The 23,457-nt window shown below is 41.0% G+C and overlaps 1 protein-coding gene across 2 annotated transcripts; it reads left to right on the forward strand.

Moving 5' to 3' along the window:
• Positions 17,049-23,438, forward strand: LOC109229248 (protein FLX-like 1). 2 transcript variants are annotated; one of them, XM_019394624.1, is made up of 4 exons: positions 17,049-17,620; positions 20,336-20,544; positions 20,679-20,761; positions 22,877-23,438. In XM_019394624.1, the coding sequence occupies exons 1-4, from the start codon at positions 17,085-17,087 to the stop codon at positions 22,973-22,975; spliced, it is 927 nt and encodes a 308-aa protein (XP_019250169.1). In that variant the 5' UTR covers positions 17,049-17,084; the 3' UTR covers positions 22,976-23,438. The 2 variants fall into 2 exon arrangements, with proteins under 2 accessions (XP_019250169.1, XP_019250171.1); XM_019394626.1 differs by lacking the exon at positions 22,877-23,438 and adding an exon at positions 21,166-21,531 and having other exon boundaries at positions 17,053-17,620.

Genomic DNA, 23,457 nt, shown 5'->3' on the forward strand with positions numbered 1-23,457 from the left:
AATGGTTGTACCAGCCCCATATCTTTGTAATAAATGCATTTGTACTATATGGGGATTCCCCCTGGTATATAAGGGGGATCCTTGTCATTTTGTAGAAGGATCTGATACTGAATATTCAATACAAGAATATTCTCTCTGCTCTCTAACTTAACATATTGTCTTATTCTTATTGCTTCATCTATTACTTACATTTATTTTGTTCTATTTATTGTTCTTCATTTATTGCTCATTATTAGCTATAAAGAGCCGCCGTTGATTTTGCCATAGCTGTTATTCGTCCATCGACTGTCCCCCGGCAGGACTTCAGACTCGACCTCGAGACCCCGAATAGACAAGCTCAAGGCCCCGATTACCAGCCAATTGATTCGGTTATCACCTTGTTCTCAAGCGCTTATCTCATTTTCTTATCTCTTACCTAGCATCTACTACCTAACTAACTAGCATAAAAATAGATCACGTATTTTTAGAACCACAAAATCAAAATTATAATTACCATTTTCAAGGTAAACAGTTTGGCGCCCACCGTGGGGCTAAAAATAATAGTGATTATTTTCTTGCTGCTTTGCTATATAACGCAATTTATTTTTCACACTTTTTCTTGTCTATGATCTTTGATTTCAGGTCAAAATGTCTAACTCAGTAAACGCACGTGAAAACATCAATCTTGAAGACCATGGAGAAAATGGTGTTGACGTCCCAGGTGTTGGTATACTACCGCGAAACCTTGAGAAAACACCAGAACCAATTCCCGTGGACGTGGTCTCGCGCAACGCTCAACACGTCGAAATAAGCTCCCACACCAATAGGAGAATACACAAAAAAGATCAAAAAGAAGCTCAGAAAACCCCAGCTCAGGAAGAACGGGGGTTAGCCTTCATGTCATCTTCGAAATGTTGCAAGCACAACAACTGGCGATTGCTCACTTACAAAGCCACCAAAAAACTCCCGGCACGGTAGCTCGAGAAACGGCTCCCCGAGCCGAGCAGGTACCAGAAAGATCAAGCAACAATAGGCCGGTTGCCGACCCCGCCATCGTAAAAATGCTCGAGGACCTCACAAGGAGGGTCGAGTCGGGCGAGAAGAAGAAAGAAGCCAACCTACAACTCTAGGGTCGATCAAATTCCAGGCGCACCCCCGATCTTGAAGGGTGTAGACTTGAAGAAGTTCGTACAAAAGCCATTCCCACAGGAAGCTGCTCCAAAACCCATTCCAAAGAAGTTCAGGATGCCTGACCTTCCGAAATACAACGGAACCTCGAACCCCAACGAGCACGTCACTGCTTACACTTGCACGGTGAAAGGCAACGACCTAAGGGACGATGAGATCAAGTCTGTCCTACTGAAAAAGTGCGGAGAGACGTTTTCAAAAGGGGCGATGATGTGGTATCACAACCTGGCCCCAAAATCAATAGATTCGTTTGCCATGCTAGCAGATTCTTTCATAAAGGCACATGCTGGTGCCATCAAAGTAGCTACCAGGAAATCCGACGTCTTCAAAATCAAGCAAAGGGAGAACGAGATGCTGTGAGAGTTCGTATATCGCTTTCAAATGGAATGAATAGAACTACCATCGGTCTCCGACGACTGGGCGCTACAGGCCTTCACTCAAGGTTTGAACGAGCGAAGCTTGGTAGCTTCGAAGCAGCTAAAGCAAAACCTAGTCGAATACCCGGCCGTGACTTGGTCGGACGTCCATAACCGATACCAATCAAAGATCAGGGTCGAAGACGACCAACTGAGAGCCCCCTCGGGCTTAGTATATCCTAACAGGCTTCCAGCAAAGGAGTCAAAGCCGAATAAAGAAAGATACCAACCATACACCGAAGATAGAAAAAATGCCCCAAGGCGCAACATACCCCGCAATGATCAGAGGACGAACCGAGGCCAAAATCCTTGGGGACTTGTTAGCAGAGCTGGATTCAACAGGCACACAGGTTCGACGGATACGCCCCGCTTATCGGAGTACAACTTCAACGTCGATGTTTCAGACATCATATTCGCCATCAGTAAAATCAAAAACACCAGATGGCTAAGGCCTATACAATCAGACCCTTCGCAAAGGAACCATAACTTAGTATGCGGATTTCACAATGCCAAAAATCAGTTCCGGGAAAGAGAGGCGACCAAGAAGAACAAAACAAATAAGCCGCAACATGTTATCCATATGATCCTAGGAGGCATCGATGCTCCACAAGAACCCATGTCGGAAGAACAAAAATATCCATTACTAGAGAAAAGCGAACTCAAGGTTACATACCCGAGGACACACTCACATTCAGCGACGAGGACATCGAGACCTTGTCTCAGCCTCACAACGACGCACTGGTAATCTCTTTCCTTGTAAATACATTTCAAATTAAACGTGTGCTTGTGGATCCAGGTAGATCGGCCATATTATCAGGTCGAGGGTTGTAGAGCAGCTCAGACTGATCGACCAAATCGTACCCGCCACACGAGTCCTCAACGGGTTCAACATGGCGAGCGAAACAACGAAAGGGGAAATCACCCTCCCGGTCAACGTGGCCGGTACAACTCAAAATGCCAAATTCCATGTCATCGAAGGAGACATGAGATACAATGCCTTACTCGGAAGGCCGTGGATACACTGCATGAGAGTAATACCATCCACCCTCCATCAAATGATGAAATTTCCGACAAAGGATGGGATAAAAAATGTCTACGGAGAGCAGCATGCAGCAAAAGAGATGTTCGCGGTGCATGATGTGGCACCAGCACCGATACCTCCACCACAAAAGGAGCCAAAGGATAAACAAACAATGAAATAGCAAAAAAAAAAGAGTTGCATCCTCGGCTAAGTCCGACCGAACGAAGCAAAGGACCGTACCGCGTCCTCGTAACAAATGATCGAAACATATTAGGGGCCGAAGCGCCGTCAGCACTAAGGTATGATCACCTCCCTTTGTCAATTACATCTTACACTAACCTAAGTGCAGGTATCCGATCGAAACAGCTGAAGCGCTTTCCAAGCCGAAGTCCTTAGGTTTCAAAAGCATACATTGCACTTTTTTCCTTCAATCGGGTTTTTATCCCAAGAAGGGTTTTAACGGCAAGGTTTATAACGAGGCAACATCTATATGCTATCTAAGGAAGACTCAACAAGTATTCAAGGCTTCTCATCAGTCAACCTCGAATACTGGGGGGAATCCCCCCGAAAGATCACCTCCTCGGAGAAACCAAGATATGCTGAACAGGGTCTCGATAGGAAAATAATGTACCGGGCCAAACGGTCGAACGAACCGTGTCCGTATAGAACAACCGAGCCCCTAACAGCGAAAACATGTATACTTGTGCCAAGTAATCGAAGAATACATTCCCATCAAAGCATTTCGCATTTCGAAAGAGTCCGATATTTTCACAAAAACGGCTCCAGAGCCAAAAATGTCCCGAACACTCGGGGACTGGCGTCAACAATTCAAAGCCACATGACCTCCGGGTCGGAAATTCCAAAATCATAAGCCCTCGATGAGGCAACTCCAAGTTTACAAGAAATGGCTTCCGAGCCAGGGAATCTTCGATGACTCCGGAACTGCCGCCAATAGCCACCCCCATCGACTTACCAAAACTCGAAGTCGTATGATCCCCAGGTTGGAGCTTCAAACTCGTAATCCCTCAACGAGGCAACATCAAGATCACGAAACGGCCCCAGCGCCAAAAACGTCCCGAACACTCGGGGACTAATGTCGAAAACTCAAGACCACATGACCTCCGGGTCAAAAAGTCCGAAATCGTAAGCCCTCAATGAGGCGATACCGAGTTTACAAGTAATGGCTCCCGAGTCAAGAAACTGTCGATGACTCGGGGACTGTTGTTAATCACCACCCCCATCGGCTTATCAAAACCCGATCTCATATGACCACACGCGGGTAGCCTCGGTCTCGTATGACCTATATAAGGCAATAGCAATATCTGTAAGACCTCAAGCAAGGCATGAACCACATTTGTACCAAGTGATCAAAACTGTAAGACCTCAAGCAAGGCATGAACCACACTTGTACCAAGTGACCAAAACTGTAAGACCTCAAAGGCATGCAGAAGTTTGTAAGCCCTTACAAAAGGCATAATCCCGATCTTAAAGTTAAGGCTATATATCGAACTTATAAGACCCCTAAAAAGGCATACCCTCGATATAGATGCCGAAACTACTTCACTCGAGAACTGAAAGGCTCTGGCCAAACACAATGACTACGGGCATAAGGCAGTACCAGCCAAACTAACGCGACTTGGGGATGCCCGGCTGTCGCTATAAAATCACAGGCCTTCAATTACTTCGAAAAAACTTCGAAAAGAACCGGTTAAACAGGCTACCCTCGACATTAGGCAAAAGAGCTCCGACCATGTCAGCTCCAAACTATAGTCTTTGAGATACTCAGCCACCAAGCCAAACCTCCCGGGGTGCTCGATCATCTCCATATAATGTCTCACAATCAAGGTTTTTATCAAACTGTCGAGGAGTCAGGCAAACACAACTTCAAAAGTCCTTAACGAGGGAAAAATAAAGCCTACTAAAGGTCGTACTGACCCAATGCGTAAAAGCCACTGTCGCCAGCCTATATAAAAGGTCGTACTGACCCAATGCGTAAGAGCCACTACTGCCAGCCCATACAAAAGGTCATACCGACCAAAACGTGTAAGAGCCTAAGGGTCGGCTTTAAATTCAAAAACTTGAGGGTCAAACGAGCTCGAGTCGAAACCTGACTCGGAGATTGAACCCAAAACAGTTAATTAAATTTTCCTAAGGGCAAAGGCATAAGAGCTCAAACGCTGGCTTATATTAAAAGGTCTTGCCGACCAAAGCGCGTAAGATCCTAAGGGCCAGCCCAATGAGCCCCAGGGCCATACTATGAATCTAAGGATTCCTTTTAAGCCAAAGACCAATTCATCCGGCTAACAACTGACAAATATCAAGGCAAAAGGAAATGAGTGAAAACAAAAAATACGAGGCTTCCTTTTATACATGTATGCGAGGGAATACAAGCTTCATTTACAAATTTCTTTGAAAACACTACATACCAAATCAGAAAAGGAAAGGCTTAATCTACGCCCCCTCGGGGACTACGGCCCGTCGGCCTATTTCTCGCCATCCTCGGCATCGGACTGAAGGGACTTAGCGTCATATTCATCCGCCTTTGCCTGTTTCACCTCTTCCGAGAGGTCAAAAACACTAACATTGATCTCCTCGAGGGTTTCCTTTCGAGATTTGCACCGTGCATACTCCAAGCTCCTGCTCTCATGGTCGAGAACCCTTCTCATCTCAGCTCGGGCATCGGCAGCATCCTTCAAATAGACCGCCACTTTCTTGTCAGCTTTAGTTCGGCTTATTACGGCTTCAGCCCGGGCATCCACAACTTTAGCTTTTATCTTCAAAAGCTCGGACTTAATCATTGTGACCATATCCATTCGGACCAAACTATTCTGTCACGCCCCAAACCCTCGGGGAGCGCGATCGGCGTGCGATCGAGTAAACCCGGTCGAGCAAGCCTATCTAGCCTTTCATATCCGACTCATTCTATATCCGAAGAAGTAATGCATTACCAATTGTTAAACATGGGAGAGAGAGTTATTATACAAATGCATAAACATTGCTAGTTATATTCATACTTAAATGCAACATGCCATAGTTAAGTTCCCAAAAGTACAAATAGTTGACAGTCTAGTGGAGAAAAGTTTCAAAGTACAACGTGATCCTATGACCACCCCGGCACCCATACAGGACCCACGTAAATGTCTACGGAGCCTCTAAGGATATAGAAGACCAAAACGATAATGCTGGCAACAAGGCCCCGGCCATACTTCAAAATGTGGAAATTTACACAAAAGAAGAACTACAAAACCCCTGGGAGGAATGGGGGCTCACTAAGACAGCTGTGAAGAGAGAAAGAGAGCACCACTATCTTCGATCGGCACTATCAGCAACGGAACCACCTACATCCATTCAAAGATGTAGCGCCCCCGGCAAAAAGGATGTTAGTACTGTCGAATAGTACTAGTATGTAAGGCAAACACAATTCTTAATAGGATGAACAGTGAACAAATAGAAGGCGGTTATAACATCAACAAGTACTTCACATGATTACAAGGAAAAACACCAAACAAAGTTCACATGGTTCCGGTTAAGTCTTTCCATTCCTTTGGGTCAAAATTCTTTAGTGCCAAGTGCCATAACATATAATATAATGCCGCCGTGATTTTTACACGGAGTCCGGTCTCGGCCCGACCGGCTAAGCCATCCCAAGTGAGACATATCCAAGTCCACAATGATATTCAGAATTCCAATATAGATGCCACTATGTGTACAGCATGGCGTCCGATCTCGGCCCGATCGGCTAAGCCATCTCACTTGGGACATAACCTCTTTCAATTACTCCTTAGTTCCCATTTCTTTCCATTTTTCCCATTACATGGTACAACACCTCTTTTTATTAATTTATTTCTTGGCACTTGGATACATTGTTACAACACAAGTCTTCCCTTTATTAATTCGTTCATATAGCTTCATCATCCGTGTCGATAAGGGGGCTATCATATAAGGTATGCACACATAAGAAAGTAATGAACAATTGGAGAACATAATCACATTTTTCAACTATCATGACTTCCGAGTAGCCACATAAAACAATTTTGGGACAAAAGTCCGTTACCCAACACATTAATGCAATTCATCAAGTATGATCAATTCGAAACTCACGCCAACTATTTGGACACTAAGATTTCAACACTAAGAAGAAGAGGGTTAGCCATACATACCTTAGTGGAGCTTTCCTTAAACCCTTACAATAAATTCTGGAATTTCCTAGCAACTTCGATCTATTTTATGAGAATTACAAATTGAGACAAGAATTAGAGACATGGTTAAGATTCTAGCTCATTTGAGTATATTGTCAAGCACTGGGTGTGCATTGTGGTTTTAGGACCCCCCTTTGTGAGAGATTTTCATCACCTTACACCCCAATTGCCATCTTTTTAACTTACAATCTTCCCATACCCCATTATCACTCATGCATACAAGATAGTCAATTCTTATACCCACGAACTCACCCGTGATCACTTATTTTAGTAGAAATTTCGAAATAATAGATTAGGGCACAAGTTCTTACATCTTAGAATGAAGACCTAGCAGATTTTACTTGATAATCTTTAAGGGTTTAGGCAAAGATCAAATGGGGACTTGATGAAGACCACCATCTCTCTCTCTAGAACTTTCTCTCTCACTCTATATTCAGGAAAATCGCATAAAAGGGGTCTAAGGGGGTATTTTTAATGGAATTGGGTCGGGTTTTAAAAGTTAGAAAATAGGAGCCCCGACAAAATCTGAGATCGCATAATGGACATGCGGCCCGCAAAAGGGACCGCAAAAATGGTCCCCAAAACCTGAATAAACTGCCCGGGTATGCGACAAGAATGTGGTCAGCATACCTGTTCTGCCGTCGCATAATGCACTACAGAACTGCCCCTCGCAAAAATTCAAAGGTAATTATGCGATAACTATGCGGCCCGCATATCGGTTATACGATCGCATAGTTGACCTCAAAAATTAAGCAACAAACTGTCTGACTCTGCGGCGACTATGCGGTCCGCATAGCTATTATGCGATCGCATAATGGACCACAGAAACGCACTTTTCTGGAAAAACATTATTCCTTAACTTTTTAATGCACAGATCAATCCAAAGGGTCCGAACCGCGGCAAGCTTGCTCGCCGCGAAGAATTTTACGAATTTATAACACATATCCCTAACTTGGCACAACGAGATCTCGGGTTTTTGAGTAAGAATTTCACGGGGCCTTACATGTTCTCACGAGCTATGCGAAGTTGAACCTCGAGGGCGGAAGCTTTAGCCAAAGCACCTTTCTCCGCTATAGTATGAGCGTGCAGTCGAGCCTTTAACTCATCGCGCTCACGTTTGGCTTGGCCAACTTCACTCCTAAGGCGTTCTAGGTCTCCCGTCTTCTTCTGCAGCTAAAATAAATGAAATGTCAGCCTCAGGAATAGAAAAGGGAACATGCGCCCCATCTAGAGCAATAAGTACCTATTCCTCGAGGTAGGTTTCGTAGTTCAGGCTTTGACTCACCTTGCACCGCAAGCGCGCCAACTCGTCTTCTCTCTCATCACAAAGAAGCCTGCGGGTCTTCTCCCCATCCATGGCTTTTCGCAGCATGGCCTCGTGATGAAGCAGCTCGGACTTGAGCTTGTCAAAAGCTTATGAAAGAGAAACTCGACAAGAGAGTAAAAATTACGAAACTACAAAATCAACACAGACGACAAAAAACTCACCTCGGGATAGAGCCGTTGAGCTTCTTCGAAAGTTGAGCGCACATCTGCTAGCCCGGCTCCGTCTACCACGGAAGAACCGCACCCGGTAGGGGCGCGATCGCTCAGCATATGCGGCCCTTGGTTTTGAACATCCCTCAAAGTACCTTCGATGGGGGAAGACACATCCTCGTCGAGCCCCCGGCCTGAACTCATCTTGTTGTAAGCATCGTCACCCTGTGAAAGCCCTTTTTGCTTATTATTATCACTCCATAGCCTAGAAGTTGGCGATCCTTCTCCCCCTCCAAGAGGGCACGGTCTCGCCTCAAAGGATTCCCCGATGCCTACGGTGATGGGGTTAGTACGCGTAAAAAGAAAGTGCCCTTAAAAGAGCAAATCACACAGCGTATCGTAGTGTTTGGCCTCCCATCTGCCCTTAAACAAAACTCGCCACTTACACTCATTGCAAGTCGCCATCTTCCGAGCCCAGTCCGTCAGGTCGGAGACCTCGCACGGCGTCCATGAAATTACTGCAGAAAGGGAAAGGAAGGCGCATTTACGAAACCTGCCTGCGCCATAAGCAAAATTACGAAGGCACAAGTATATCACTTACGCGTGAAATTCCATTCCTTGAGAAATTGATTCTGACTGGTGATTGTTTCTATATTTGTGTGAAAACTTTACTTATTACCTTTTTCCTCACCTGTTTTCGAAACAATAAATACCCCACCTTCTTTTCTTTAAAAAACACGGACGAACTACCTAAGTTCAGAACACATACTACACTAAACTCTCTCTCTTTCCTCTGTTGCTATTTGTGCTTTGTCTAGCCGGCTGAAAGCCAAGGTTAGGTTGTGGAGATTTGCTTGCTTTTCCTTCTGCACTTTGCTTTTTGCTGGTATGTCCTAGTTACTCTTTAAGCATCAACAACAACATGTTTCTTTAGCTGTTTCATTCACTCTTGCTTCCCTGCTTATGTTTATGCAATCAAGTTATATTACTAAGCATGTTGTAACCTGCTCCGCCCCCCCCCCCTATTCTAAGTTAATATTTTCCCTTATGCATGTACTCTGTCAGTCACTTGTTATATGATTTGCTGAATTATGAATCCCAAACCCCCATATCCCCCTACGTGCTTGTGTTTTCTGGTTGTTTTGTGGGCATGCCAGCATCATCCATTGTTGTGCATGTCCCAAACCTGACCCCTTTTTGTGCAATTACTGGTTCTGTGTAATTTATGTTTTACCACTACTGTTTTCAAATCACCCTTACTCATTACTATTCTCAACTCAGTTTTAAATAAGATCTCGGTTTATACACTTCCACTATATTCCTAGAACCTAAGTTTTGCCCCTCTTGTGTGAGCCTTGCCTTGGGACCCTTGAGCTCCCTCTCAACTTGGACACATAAGGGCTGGCCCTTCCACACTGCACTCACTCTCTATCTGGTTATGCAAACCTGGGTGTAAGCATTGCCCGGGATCCCTTGAGACCCTTAGGGAACTTTGACACACCTAGGTCTGAGTAAGGCTTTGAAACAAGTGGCATTTGAGGTGTTTTGTTGAATAACTCAGAGAGGAAGTCAGAATCAGGCTTCTTTAGGTTGTAATTTCTTATTTTTTTGTACTTCTCTTGTAATTCAGCATTTGGTCTGTAATAATTTGTAATGAATATTGGGGTTGGCTAGTGAAAAGGGATGGGTAATCATGTATGTTTTAAAGGGGTAGATATCCTGCCTATAGGATTAATTCTTCATGTTTTACTTCCACACTTGTACACCTTGCCTATAAGGTCTGTTATTTCAAACTCTGCATGCTCTAATCCCACACTAGATATCCTGCCTATAGGATCTGATTAATAAAGCTCTGCATGTTCATCTCCACACTTAGAAACCATGCCTATAGGATCTAATGGCTATAATCAGACATCATATTTACAAGGCTAAAATTAGATTCAAAATTAGATACCATGCCTATAGGACCAAATCAACCTTTAATATTAGATACCCTGTCTGTATGGATTAAAATCAACAACAATAGAGATTGTGTTTATAAGATCTGAAACCAGTTTAGTTAAAAATTTAGTTTGACTCGTACTGTTTGAATCAGTTTTAAACAACTTACTCCTTTCATTAATGCGGTTTAGAAAGCATGCCTATAGGATCCCAATTGCTTGTTTTACACTGTTACTGCTTTAACATTTTCTTAAATCAGTGATAGATATCATGCTTATAGGATATCATCAATATACACTTAGGCAAGCCTTAGGTAATAATGATAAAACTGAATCCGCCTTTGTTTAATTAGCAACTGCTACAACCAGCAGGCGGCCTGATTCGGACTTCTTATCTGAGTTATGTAATAAATTAGTCTGCCTCAATGTCTAAAACTCCCCTGTCTTAGTATTTTTTAATTCTGACCTTTTAAGTCATGCTATTTATGTGTTTTACTTGAGGATGTATATCTGAGCCTCTTAGTTGTTTATATGCTTCCCCCAATATGCAGTCCTCTGTGTTTTGAATGTCGCTTTAGCCTTTTTACCTTTAAAACCCAAGAGTCGGCCTAAAATCCTCCCTCTTATAGGAATAATAGTCCTAAATTCCTCCGGGACTAATAGGAATGGGACGGGTAATAGCATGCAATAAAGGTCGAAACCAATCCAAGTTTTAATACCTTAACGGGGTGGGAACGGTAGATATGGATATGATGACCGGTGCGCTAATACCACGTGTAGCCCCTCTTTTGAGGAGTGATTACCGGGTATTGCATTGATGTGATCCATATTACAAATAAACCTAGGACACTTTTGTATTCGTCAGCATGTTTAGTTATAACTCTTTCAAAACTTTTGTTTTATTTTTATCATTCCCAAACACTTATGTATTCAAAATCCCCTCTTATTTGAGCCTTATTTGTTTGCTTGCTAATTGCACAAATTCACAAAAAACTATCTGGCCGGGAACCACATTAGTGGATCCTGAGGGGTGCCTAACACCTTCCCCTTGGGATAATTTCAAGCCCTTACCCTATCTCTGGTTATCAAGCGTAGTTGTAGTTGAACCCCATAGGTGCCCTAACGCACCTTAAAATCGTTAGGTGGCGACTCTTCAAAAATTGCAAAACCCCTTTCCCAAAAGGAAAGAGTTGTCCCAACCAAATGTCACGAACCCGATTTCGCGAGAAAAAGGGGGCGCGACAAGTACATTGAATGACGCTGAAAAGATGAACCAATGGGATGCCTCAGTTATCACAAAGGCATACGTCATAGGTATGACATCATCGCAGAAAGTTCGAAGAGATGGATATTAAAGTCGTTTCTTATTGTTCCGCTCTAAGAAATGCGGGGACTATCTGTATACGGTAAAATCAGAGGGTCCGATCTTTCGCCATTACGATGGCTCGTAAGCATGTTTCAAGAGCTCGAGGCTATGGTCGAGGTTCATCCCCGAGGGGTTATTAGCGCTCAACCTCGAGGCAGTATAAACCAGCGGTTATGATGGAAAAGTGGGGAGTTCCCAAGGCGCGTAAATAGAGCTGACAAAGTCTAGTGGACTAGTCCACTAGCTAATCAAGGCATTAAATGGTTGTACCAGCCCCATATCTTTGTAATAAATGCATTTGTACTATATAGGGATTCCCCTTGGTATATAAGGGGGATCCTTGTCATTTTGTAGAAGGATCTGATACTGAATATTCAATACAAGAACATTCTCTCTGCTCTCTAACTTAACATATTGTCTTGTTCTTATTACTTCATCTATTACTTAAATTTATTGTGTTCTATTTATTGTTCTTCATTTATTGCTCATTATTGCCATAAAGAGCCGCCATTGATTTTTCCATAGCTGTTATTCGTCCATCGACTGTCCCCGGTAGGACTTCAGACTCGACCTCGAGACCCCGAATAGACAAGCTCGAGGCCCCGATTACCAGCCAATTGATTCGGTTGTCACCTTGTTCTCAAGCGCTTATCTCATTTTCTTATCTCTTACCTAGCATCTATTAAAAATAGATCACGTATTTTTAGAACCATAAAATCAAATCTAATTGTAATTACCATTTTCAAGGTAAACAACTTTCCAAACTGTGTTAGTCTTAGTATTTTCGGACACATTGTAGTAGATGCTCATGACTAGTGACACCTCGATGTCGGGCTTTTCTTTCCGCACTTTCTTGTTTAGAATTTCTCTATGAAGTTTTATTATTAAATAGCTTGGATTTATCTTTGAAATGAAATATCGTGTTGTTTTTTGTAAAGAGTCGGCTTGCCTAGTACCACGATAGGCGCCATCAGGACATGGTAGTTTGGGTCGTGACACTATAAGAGGTAAGCAGCTAAGAGGACAAAACAAAGAAACTCAGCGGTTAGGGAGGGAGCGGGCCCGAACTTCTTTAAAAAGCCCGGCCAATCACGAATTCCCAAGATGTGAGGGAGGAGCTGGCTGAGCCAATCAGAAATGTACCGGACCAAATGAGGGGGCGTAGTCTTGGCTGCATAAGAGAGGAGCAAGAGATCAGAACCCACGACTAAGCAAGTAAATCAATTGCCTCAACAAAGAGAAGTTAGACACTTACGAGTATAATTCCAAGTTATAGGGAGGCCGTCGGCATTGGCCACCACATCTTCGGTTCTAACGAAGAAAAAATTGTGCCAGAATTGACGGTTCACCTTGTCGTCCATCTTCACCACCAGGAACTTGCCCCCTTGATGGCGAAGGTTTAACATTGTCCGCCTATAAAAACTAGGGGCGAAGAGATGCATCAAATGCCGAAGTGTGATCTCGACCCCGGCCAACTCCGCAAACTTAGTAAGCATCCTAATGAGCTTGTAGATATACGATGCGAGTTGAGCCGGGCAAACGCCATAGAAACGGTAAAACTCCTTTGCCAATGGGAGAAGGGAAAGAGTGTAGCCGACATGGAAGGGGTAGGCGTAGAATGCACAATACCCGAGGCGGTGGACTTCTACCACATCCTACTTTGCAGGGACCAACTCGATGCGAGCGGGAATGTCGAATTTAGCCCTAAGCTCAAATAAATCGGCCTCTTTCATCGCCGACTCGGAGATCTCGGACTCAGCCTCAGGCGCCTTTGTAAAATCAATAATGACTTTCTCACAACGAGGAACTATCTCCTTCACCGTAGGAAAGTTCTCATCCTAGACGGCAACAGAGACGCCCTCTGCGTGAAGAGGCAAAACCATCGCCAAGGTCACCGGGTTGTTTTCCTCGCTGGGACAAGAAGATATGTTGGCCATAGTTCTGATGAAAGAGAGGGTATTCAAGTAACGAAGAGTTAAAAGCAAGAGGGATCGCTAGAGTAGGAAAGGAAGATACCCAACAAGGGAATAAGAAGAAGAAGGCACAAGGTTTCGATATGGGAAGTCTGTAAAACGCGAGTGTGTTCCTTCACATTCCTATTTATAAGAGATCAGGCACCAAAATCGAGAATCATGCCATCATTGCTTAGCACCTATACCGAAGCGACAAATCCAATTAAGAGACGCACGCGAAACGACGTAACACATTGGGAAAATGCACCATAATAACGCATGACGTCATGACGTCACTTTGATTCAGAAATGACATAACCCTAAAAGTTGCGGCTCACGAAAGGCCACGTTGTCAGCTCATCTCAAACATCGCAACCCAACCCACTCGTCCAACCTTATCGACCACGACAAACAGAATTCGCTTATCAAGGCCGGCCTTAATAAGCGGAGGGCCTAACTGTATAGGTCAAAATCTGTCCTAAAGTATTTAAGACAAGATAACGTTAAAAGGAAGAGTCTTCAAGCTGTCATCAGTCGAGGTCGACCAAGAAGTAGCGAGATTCGTGGTCGAGATGTCAACAAGGGTTGAGGAGGACTAGCATTATTGGAAAAGCTGTAACGGCTAGTTGTAGGAATAGAATATTAAAGAAAATATTCTCTTGATAGACTTGGCACTTGTACTATTAAGGTTTGTTATAAATGTGTCTTAGATAAATAGAAAGGAGAACAATAATGTAAGGGGGTGATATACATTTGTAAGAACACATTTTGACAGAAAGATTCTCTCTCTTACTAAGATATAAATAACACCTTTTTACCAAGATTCTTACCTACATTATTCCATCTTTCCACCAGATCCGAGGATAATTCGAACATTCAAAGATTTGTCTGTCATTCATTATTGTTAGGAGGAATAACATCTACTTCCTTCTTTATTGGGTGAATCATTCCTTTATTTACTTGAATGCAATTTATTACTGTTCGTTGTTATTTAATGCTCTATTATTAATCACATTGCTTGGAATGATTGTTACACATCATTATTATATTTCTAACATCTCTGCCCCACATTAGCCACACTTTCATAACTCGTATCTAGAAATATTATCGTTAACTAGGTTTAACCCCTTAATACATGAAGTTAATTATTTGAGCCAAGAGTTGCACCTTTTGGTTAAACAAATATAGGTATAGATTATTTACCTATTTACATGAGAAACACGCGTCTATAGAGCCGTCAATATGGGCTTGGCCCGTTGGGGCAGCCCAGCCCGTGATTTAGCAGGGCTGGGCTAGAATTTTTGGAGCCCGTTTAAAAACGAGGCTTTTAAGCCCGGCCCGAGTAAGCCCGTGACCCGTGAGGCTTGACTGAGGGCGGGCCGAGCCGGGCCGGGCCGTGGGCCTAATAAAATATTTATTTAAAATATATAAAAAATAAAAAGTATACTGCCTTTAGAGATGGAAAGTCGGAATTGGATCTTTACTAAGAGGAACCAAAACTTGATCTTGAGAAGTTTCAAGAGATGGATGTTGTCATGTATTGGAAGGATCATCCTAGAAAATATCCCGATCTTTTAATGATGGTGCGCGATGTACTTAGTATTCTTATTACCATTGTAGCATCGGAATCAACATTTAGCATTGGTGGCGTGTTTTTACAAAGTACAGAAGTTGCATTTATTATGAAAATGTCCAAACACTTGTTACTACTCGAAATTGGCTGCACAGGTTTCCCAAACTCAAACTTGTAATATTTTTTATGTAAATTTAAATATTATTAATTTTTAAAATTTAATTATTTTTAATATTTAACAAATTAATATTGCATATGAATTGTAGATGAAAGTGAAGATGTTAAGATAACCTTGTCACAAGCGGATTCAAATGTGTTTGATGAAGATGATGTGTTGGATATCTCATAAGCATCATGAACGTTCTCTTGAATAGTTTGTTTTAAGTTTTGACTTTTAGTGAATGAAATATAGTCTTGTCTTTTACCTTTTTTTAGTATTTATTGTGATATGTTGGAACAATATAAAAAGTAATTAAGTTTTGCGAATTTTTTCCAATAAGATATTTTTTAAATTTTAAATAATTATCTTTTTTTTTGTCAGAACTTAAAAAAAAATATAAAATTATATTTTTAAAAATGATGGACCGGCCTGTGGGGGCCCGCGGCCCACAAAGGGCTGGGGTGGGCTGACCATTATAAGGCCCATCAAAATGGTGGGCTAGACCAGCTCAGCCCATCAATTGATAAAGCCCAGTGGGCTGGGCTGGGCTAGCCCGGCCCAGCCCATATTGACAGCTCTACGCGTCTAACACTAGTATACAAAAATTTGTAATTATTGAAACTAGTTTACCCCAAAAAAACCAAAATCAAAAGGCGAAGTAAATTTAGGCTCAGGAAGTGAAAGAAAAACCGGTCGAGTCAATTCACGGCAATGAAAGCTAAAAGCCTATTTGTAGGGGGCATTTGCATTTATACCCGCTTTTTGTGTCACGTTTTAACTTGTGCCCGCTTTGCAAAAAAGATTGCAAGCGTACCCGCTCTTTTGCATAACTTCAGCGTACGGGGCTGAAGTAGCAAAGGCAATCACGCAAAACTTCAGCATTCTAGTAGAAGGGCCTGAAGTAGCAAGTGTGCTGAAGTTTTTGTTTGTAATTGCTAAACTTAAGCATAGTAGCTGAAGTTTTGTTCTCTATTTGCTGAAGTTTTTGTTTGTAATTGCTTTTTGTTTTGTAACTGGCGAACTTTGTTTTGTAACTGGTTTTGTTTTTGTAACTGGCGAACTTCAGCTCTAGAGCTGAAGTTTTTGTTTTTGTAACTAGCGAACTTCAGCTCTAGAGCTGGAGCTGAAGTTTTTGTTGTGTAACTGGCGAACTTCAGCTCTAAAGCTGAAGTTTTTGTTTTTGTAACTGGCGAACTTCAGCTCTAGAGCTGAAGTTTTTGTTTTGTAACTGGCGAACTTCAGCTCTAGAGTTGAAGTTTTTTTTTTGTAACTGGCGAATTCAGCTCTAGAGCTGAAGTTTTTGTTTTGTAGCTATCGAACTTTAGCTCTAGAGCTGAAGTTATTTAGTTCATTTGTAAAATCTTCAGTACTATATAAGCTGATGTTTTTGAAAAAGCTTTCTAACATACTAGATAAATAATCAGATTGCAAACAATATCTAAATCATAAATTTTGGAAACAATAAACGTGTAAAGAACAGAATTATCATTGTCTACTAACTTACGTATGTGGAAATATTCATAAATTATTGTCTACTAACTTACGTAATTATTTATATTTTATTTTTAAATAATCTGATAAACATATTTATGGTAATCATCCGATGAACTGAAGTTCCATAGCAGCACCAACAGCAGCAGAAGAAAAAAGAAGAAGAAAACGAAGGAGGAGATGGAGAAGGAGAAAGGGGCTCAATTTATTTATAAAGTGAGTACAAGTTAAAAGTTTAAAAAAAAATGGGTACATGTTAAATGCCGGTGCAATTTTTACTATTTGTAGTGTGAAATCAGAGGATTCCATCTGTGCCTTTGAACATGACAAAAAACAAACGCCGCCACGCCCCTTATCCAGCACAACTGCCGGACGATTCTCGCCGCCGTTTTCCACAACCCGAAACCCAAACCCACGGTCAAGCCCGTATTCACCCGCCAGTCTTAATTGATGACCGGGAAGCGGCTCAGGAACGCGAGATCGAAACCCTGCTCCTCGACAACCACCGTCTCGCCTCCGCGCACGTCGCTCTTAAACAGGACCTCGACGCCGTCCAGCAGGAGCTCCGGCATCTCTCTTCCACCGCTGCAACGGTCAAAGCGGAAAGGGATGCTGAAGTGCGTGAGATTTACGAGAAGGCACGGAGAATGGAGGGCGAAGTCCATACAGTCGATGAGCTTAGCGTAGAGATGGCTAGGGTTAGGACCGATATTCAGAACCTAAATGCTGACCGCAAAGAGCTGACAGCCAAATTGCAGGAGATGGAGGATGATCTCGTCAAGGTTCGTTCGGAGTTGCAGCAGTTTCCTGTAATCAAAGCGGAAATTGAGAGCATGCGCAAGGAAGTTCAACGAGGAAGGTAACCTACTACCACCTCTTGCCCTGTATGATGTCATGTTTTTTTTACGACAAATGAACATTCGCACAGTATAGAGAAAAAGATAGATGAATTTGAACGAGGGAACACGCTTATATATCCCAATTCAAGCAATATAAACATTCTTTGTATTCATTGTGATCTTTCTTTTAGTGTTTAATTTGGCGCTCCCTATACGGAGAAGATATGCCTATTTTTCTTTAACTGTGGTGCTCGGGCAAGCTCCTGCTCACTATGACTTCTCCACCGGGTACCTGCACTTTCTACCCCAACAGGAGTAACTCTGCTTCCTAGTGTTTTTTGTCTTTTGGGATTTGAATCCGTAGTCTCCAAGGTTTGCACCCACTTCATTAACCAATAGGTCGAGCCTTTGGGTGCTCTATGTGAAGAAGATATGTCTCAATGCAATATCCTAAATCATCAGGATGATTTCAGTAACATGACTTGCGCAGCTTTGGTAGCCCCAATTATCATAATTTTTTTGTAGTTTATATAAATGCTTACAATGGGACAAACGGGTGCTTTAGTAACTAAAAGATAGCTCGGTGATAAAGAGATAAAAAGATGGAAATCTGGAAGATAGTATGGATGCAGAAACAGATCTTAAATGAGACACACAGCTAATATATAGTCATCTAGGTTTACATCAGTAAATCAACCGGCTATCCGAAGAAATAGTTTATCATGATAAAAAAAATCCTGAGTGCTGTCTTAGTGTGTCTCAGAGAAGTGAAGAGTTGCTGCATTTACAAATTTTAGGAAAGAAAAAAAACAACAGATGCCATAGTGGTGAAATGGAAGGTTCTGCAATTAATGAGAGATGTGATGATAAGAACCTTTTAACAAATTTTCCACCTCAGCTGAGGGTTGACAGAGATTCTCTTCTTCTAAATCCTTCTTCCGTTGCATGTAAAACAAAATAAAACATAAAAGAAAGCAAGAAAAGCCAAACTTTGATTTCATTCTCAAAAAAAGAAAAACCAAATTTTGATTTGAGATGACATTTTTTTATGGCATATTGCAGCTCAAAGGCATTTTAAATTCGTCATTTGACAAGCTACTGATCATGCATCAAAGTCGCATTTCTACAATGTTAATGGCATTACAGTGGAAAAATGAGACACAAGTATAATAGCTGTGCTGTGACATGGATGCCTTTATATTGCCATTTTGGTCATTCTCCTCACATGTCTGCATTTGTTCCTGCATAGCTGTTTGAACTGTTCGTGTGACCACTCACAGATTTACCTTTTGAAAATAGTTGTATGGTTTATCTGCTAGTTGGAATTTAATACCTTATGCTGCCATGTTTAGCTAGATGGATTTTTTTGGAAATGGCCATAACCGCCCCTGACCTTTTGGATTTGATACAAAAATGCCATTCGTTCACCTATTGAGCCAAAAATGCCCCTGGCGTTTCCTTTTGGCCCCAAAATGCCCTAAAAACTAACGGGCCGTTAAAAACATAACAGAAAAAGCTCAAATATGACCCTGATCTATTGGATTTGATTAAAAAGGTCCTCTATTAACCACATATCAAATTATATGACCCACTCATCCCTAAAAATCCAACCTACGGTAAGATCCAAACCTGAATTTAATAATAAAACCCCGCACTTGATCTATTTCCTTCATTTCAAGTAAGTTTGATCTTCTTCTTATATTTCTTATTGTGAAAATTATGATTATAATGTCCAATGAACTCCAGAACCACTAAAATTCACTAGACTGACACCTAAGGTTCCAAAACTGCAACAATATTATTCCAAAATAAGAGAACTCAAATTCAATTGTACTACAGAAACCAAATGATGCTAAGAACTGAGAAATTCACTGAAGCGCGTAGATAGTCGATGTAAAAAGCTAATATGTACTGTGCACGGAAAACAACACAACCAAATAGAACAACATGCCAAGAAACCCAATTTAAAATCAATACAAAATATAAAGAGATGAAATGATAATGATAACTACAAGAAACTCATATAATACACATTCCAGTTATCTACAGAGAACAAGAGAAACACTATAAAAAACAATTAAGTTTAAAAAAGAAAAGTAAATGAACAAACCCCACAAGACTAATATTTTTTGGTGGAAAATATAAGTAGCTGAAAATTTCTTTTGGCAATTCTAGAACTAGAGATGAGGAATCTCAGCTACTGGGTGTTAAACATCAAATAACCAAGAAAATAATTATTTCGAACTTACTTTTTTCTAAGAAGAAGATAAACTCATTGGAAAGAAGGAAAGAGATTGGATGTGGAGTTTTATTATTAAATTCAAGTTTTGATCTTATAGGTAGGTTAGATATTTAGAGATGGGTGGGTCATATAATTTGATATGTGGTTAACGGAGGGCATTCTTTTACCAAATTCAAGTCTTTTCTGGTTTTGTTTTAAATTGTCCCTTAGTTTTTAGGGCATTTTGGGGCCAAAAGAGAAAACAGGGTCATTTTGGCTCAATAGATGGATGGAGGACATTTTTGTACCAAATCCAATAAGGTCTGGGGCAGTTTTGGGCCTTTTGGCCTTTTTCCATTTATATTTATTGTCTACTTTAGCTGGATTGACCAAGGTAATGAAATAAGTTCAAGTGTTTCCCCTTTGTTGGCTTATTGGTCTTAATATCTTCTCGGGCTCTCATACTCTTGTTGATATTTGAACTTTTAATTTTTTCTGCTGTCAATTTGAACAGAGCTGCTATTGACTATGAAAAAAAGATGCATGCCAGTAACCTTGAATATAATCAAGCTATGGAGAAGCATAAGATTACTATGACTGCTGAAATTGAAAGCCTACATGCTGAGCTTGCAAATGCAGAGAAGAGGGCAAGAGCAGCAGCCGCAGCTGCTGCAGCAGCGGCTCCAAGTAATTCAAACCACCAGTTTGCTGCAGCGAATCCAAGTAAGTCAAACCACCAGTTTCCACCTGGTGGAAAACAAACCCACCAGTTTCCACCTGCTGTAGAGCTTATCATTATTATCTACTTCATAGTACATTCAGCTAATTAAGATAGAATTTTGAATTTATCCTTCCAGGTTTTACGTATTCTGCCAATTATGGAAATCCTGAAACAGGTTATGGAGGGACTTTGTACCCTGCTCCTTATGCTGTACATCAGGTTTGTAATTGCATATGCATTACATTTTCAAATGGTTATACCTTCTCTTGACTTTTGGTTTTTATGATTTCCGTAACAATTTTGCATAAAGAACTTAATAAAAAATCTATTAGGGTGGCAAATGAGATGGAATGCTACATGTGATGATCTCTTAAGATTTGCTGTTTGCATATTGTTGACCGATCCTTCTTGTCCTTTAATGTTTCAAACAGTTTAAATCTATGTTGTCATGTAAACTTCCTCTTTGCCCTTTGCCTGGCCGTGAGCTAAATTAGCATAGGCAGAATAAGTGAATTTCCCTTCTTGTTCACTTTAAAACTCTATGCTTTTTCCATCTGGATTCAATGATATCCTCTTTCCTCTCTCATTTTTCATTTTTTATTTTTTTCTATTGGACTGTCAAGATATGATAGGCTAGCTTATATGCTTCCTGGTAGATGAAGGTGTAAGTCAAGATGGCGATGCTGGAGATGATTTCTGGGGAAATGATAGGAAAGTTTTCCAAGTTCTAATACAAGAATGCACTTTGGGAAGAAAAAAAAACAATTTCTTTTATCATCAAAAAGCAAAAGCTCCCAAGGATTCTTTATATATTGCTCCTATATATTATTGTTTGCTTGATGAAAATTGTTTGCCTTTTATTTTTTTGGCTTCTTGTCCTTTTTCTTCATATCACTAGTTTGCATCAGGTAGTTAGATCATCCTTTATCTAGAAAAACTCAGTTAATCAGATCATCATAAAAGATTTTACGTGAGGAAAGTTTTCATGATTCTTATTGACTCGTGATAGTTGCTTTGAGAAAAAATAAAAAATAAAAAATAAATCATTGCTTGTTCTCGTCATATCCTGTGGATGTGGACGTCTATGTTTATAATGATATCATGCTTACCTTTCGCACTCTGGAGAAGTGAAAATTGGTAGAGAATTTCCTAATTTATAGGCTACTAGATTGGGGTTGGGATCCCATCCAGTAAAGTTTGCTCCAGTATTCTGCAATAGGGTGCTAATTTTTTGACACGTGTCCTCCTAACTAATCAATGGACAAGATCTCTTTAATTAAAAAACTAGTTTAACCATGGTTATATTTCTCTTCTGCTTGAAACAGAGATAACAGATCTCTGTTGCTCTTCTTCTGCTTGCCCTACTTTAATCGCCAGAAACCCTTTCAGGACATCGTTCTTTGCATGTGTAGTGTTTAGAGCTTACTAGAATGAAGTTTGAATACCCGAGGCTGTCAAGGATGTGCTGTTTTTTATGAATGCTTTGTAAATATTACTTGGTAAATAAAATTCTTCTAATTACCCAAAAATAAAAGGCAAAGCTAATTGCAGACCTTCCAAATCGTCACTTTAAAAGCCTTTTTGTAGAATCTAGAAGGATAATTATATTACTTTAATAATTTTAATTTGGAAGCAAATTCTTATTGTAGATGCACTCTCCTGTGTTGCCAATAGAATTGTCAAATAACATGTCTTTCATTGTTATTTCCAAGTCGACTCTCCATGGAACCACATTTAGCAATTGATTTCGTTGGAGACTCTACAATCTACATTCCAATCTGCACCACTTTTGAGGAAGACGTTTCTGATTTTACTTGATGTTGATTTTCTGTTTACAATTCTGTTAAACAAATACTAGTAGTAAAAGCCAACGAAGGAAAAAAAAGAAGTTTCTTTCTTCAATGAAAGGGCCACAGAAAAAGGAAGAAGACGAAGGATTAACAAGGATGGCTGTTTGAAAAGGGTTAAAGAAGAATATCTGAGAGACTTTGGGACGTTAGCCATGAGAAAGGAGAAAAAGAACCATGGTAAAACTAGTTTTTTTTAGTTAAAGAGATCTTGTCCATTGATTAGTGAAGAGGACACATGTCAAAAAATTAGCACCCTATTGAAGAATACTAAAGCAAACTTTACTGGATGGGATCCCAATCCACTAGATGGAACTATTATTTAGTTGGTTCCACCCTTTTGATCCAAGGCACTTCCCTTGCTAACCTACAAAGAGGACAAAGTAGCACATGCAAGTTGCCATGTAATTGCAACTTAAGCTTTGCGAAAACTTTAAATGAGCTATAATACCACTGTCCTATTTGTAATAACCCTGTAATGTTTCAGGTTCAAGTCAGTGCTGATGCAACCCAATATGGTCAAGGAGCTATGTCTTATGGTTCACACGGTCCTTATGACATGACGCAACCCTATTTACATCAGTAGTTTGTGATTGGAAACTGAAAAGCATCTGCTCGATCACAAGCAAAGGTAAATGTGTCAATTTTGTTGGATTTCACGACCATCAATGGTGAAAGCCTCAAGAGTGGATTTGGCGAAGCACAGGTCAAATGACTCTAGGTGGGTGAATGCTAAACAGGTTGAAAAGTTAATTTTGTGTCGATGAAAAAGCAGTATTCCTTGATTGCAGGCACAGAATTCAGACGATTAGAGTTGTGATTCATACTGCAAATCAGTTCACCCTATTCTAGCTTTGTGAATTAGCCAACTCTGGGTTCTAAACCTACTTAGTCCTCCAAGATAATTTCATTATTATGATCTCTGGGGAGACTTGGATAGCAAATTTAGAATTAACTAACACCTGTAAAGCATGTTCATCAAATTTTCCTTTTGCAAGATTCAGTTTTAGCTATGAATGCCACTGTGTCATCGCTGATGGCTTCGCTGATGGTTCAGTTTGGATCGGT

This window comes from Nicotiana attenuata, chromosome 7, assembly GCF_001879085.1.
Source record: "Nicotiana attenuata strain UT chromosome 7, NIATTr2, whole genome shotgun sequence".
NCBI classification, from domain to species: domain Eukaryota; kingdom Viridiplantae; phylum Streptophyta; class Magnoliopsida; order Solanales; family Solanaceae; genus Nicotiana; species Nicotiana attenuata.

Bases quoted from the DNA above. Each gene is read 5' to 3' on its own strand.
- LOC109229248 (XM_019394624.1), top strand. From the start codon at position 17,085: ATGACAAAAAACAAACGCCGCCACGCCCCTTATCCAGCACAACTGCCG. The intron at 20,545-20,678 runs GTAAGTCAAACC...TTATCCTTCCAG, and splicing joins GTTTGCTGCAGCGAATCCAA to GTTTTACGTATTCTGCCAAT. The intron at 20,762-22,876 runs GTTTGTAATTGC...GTAATGTTTCAG, and splicing joins CTCCTTATGCTGTACATCAG to GTTCAAGTCAGTGCTGATGC.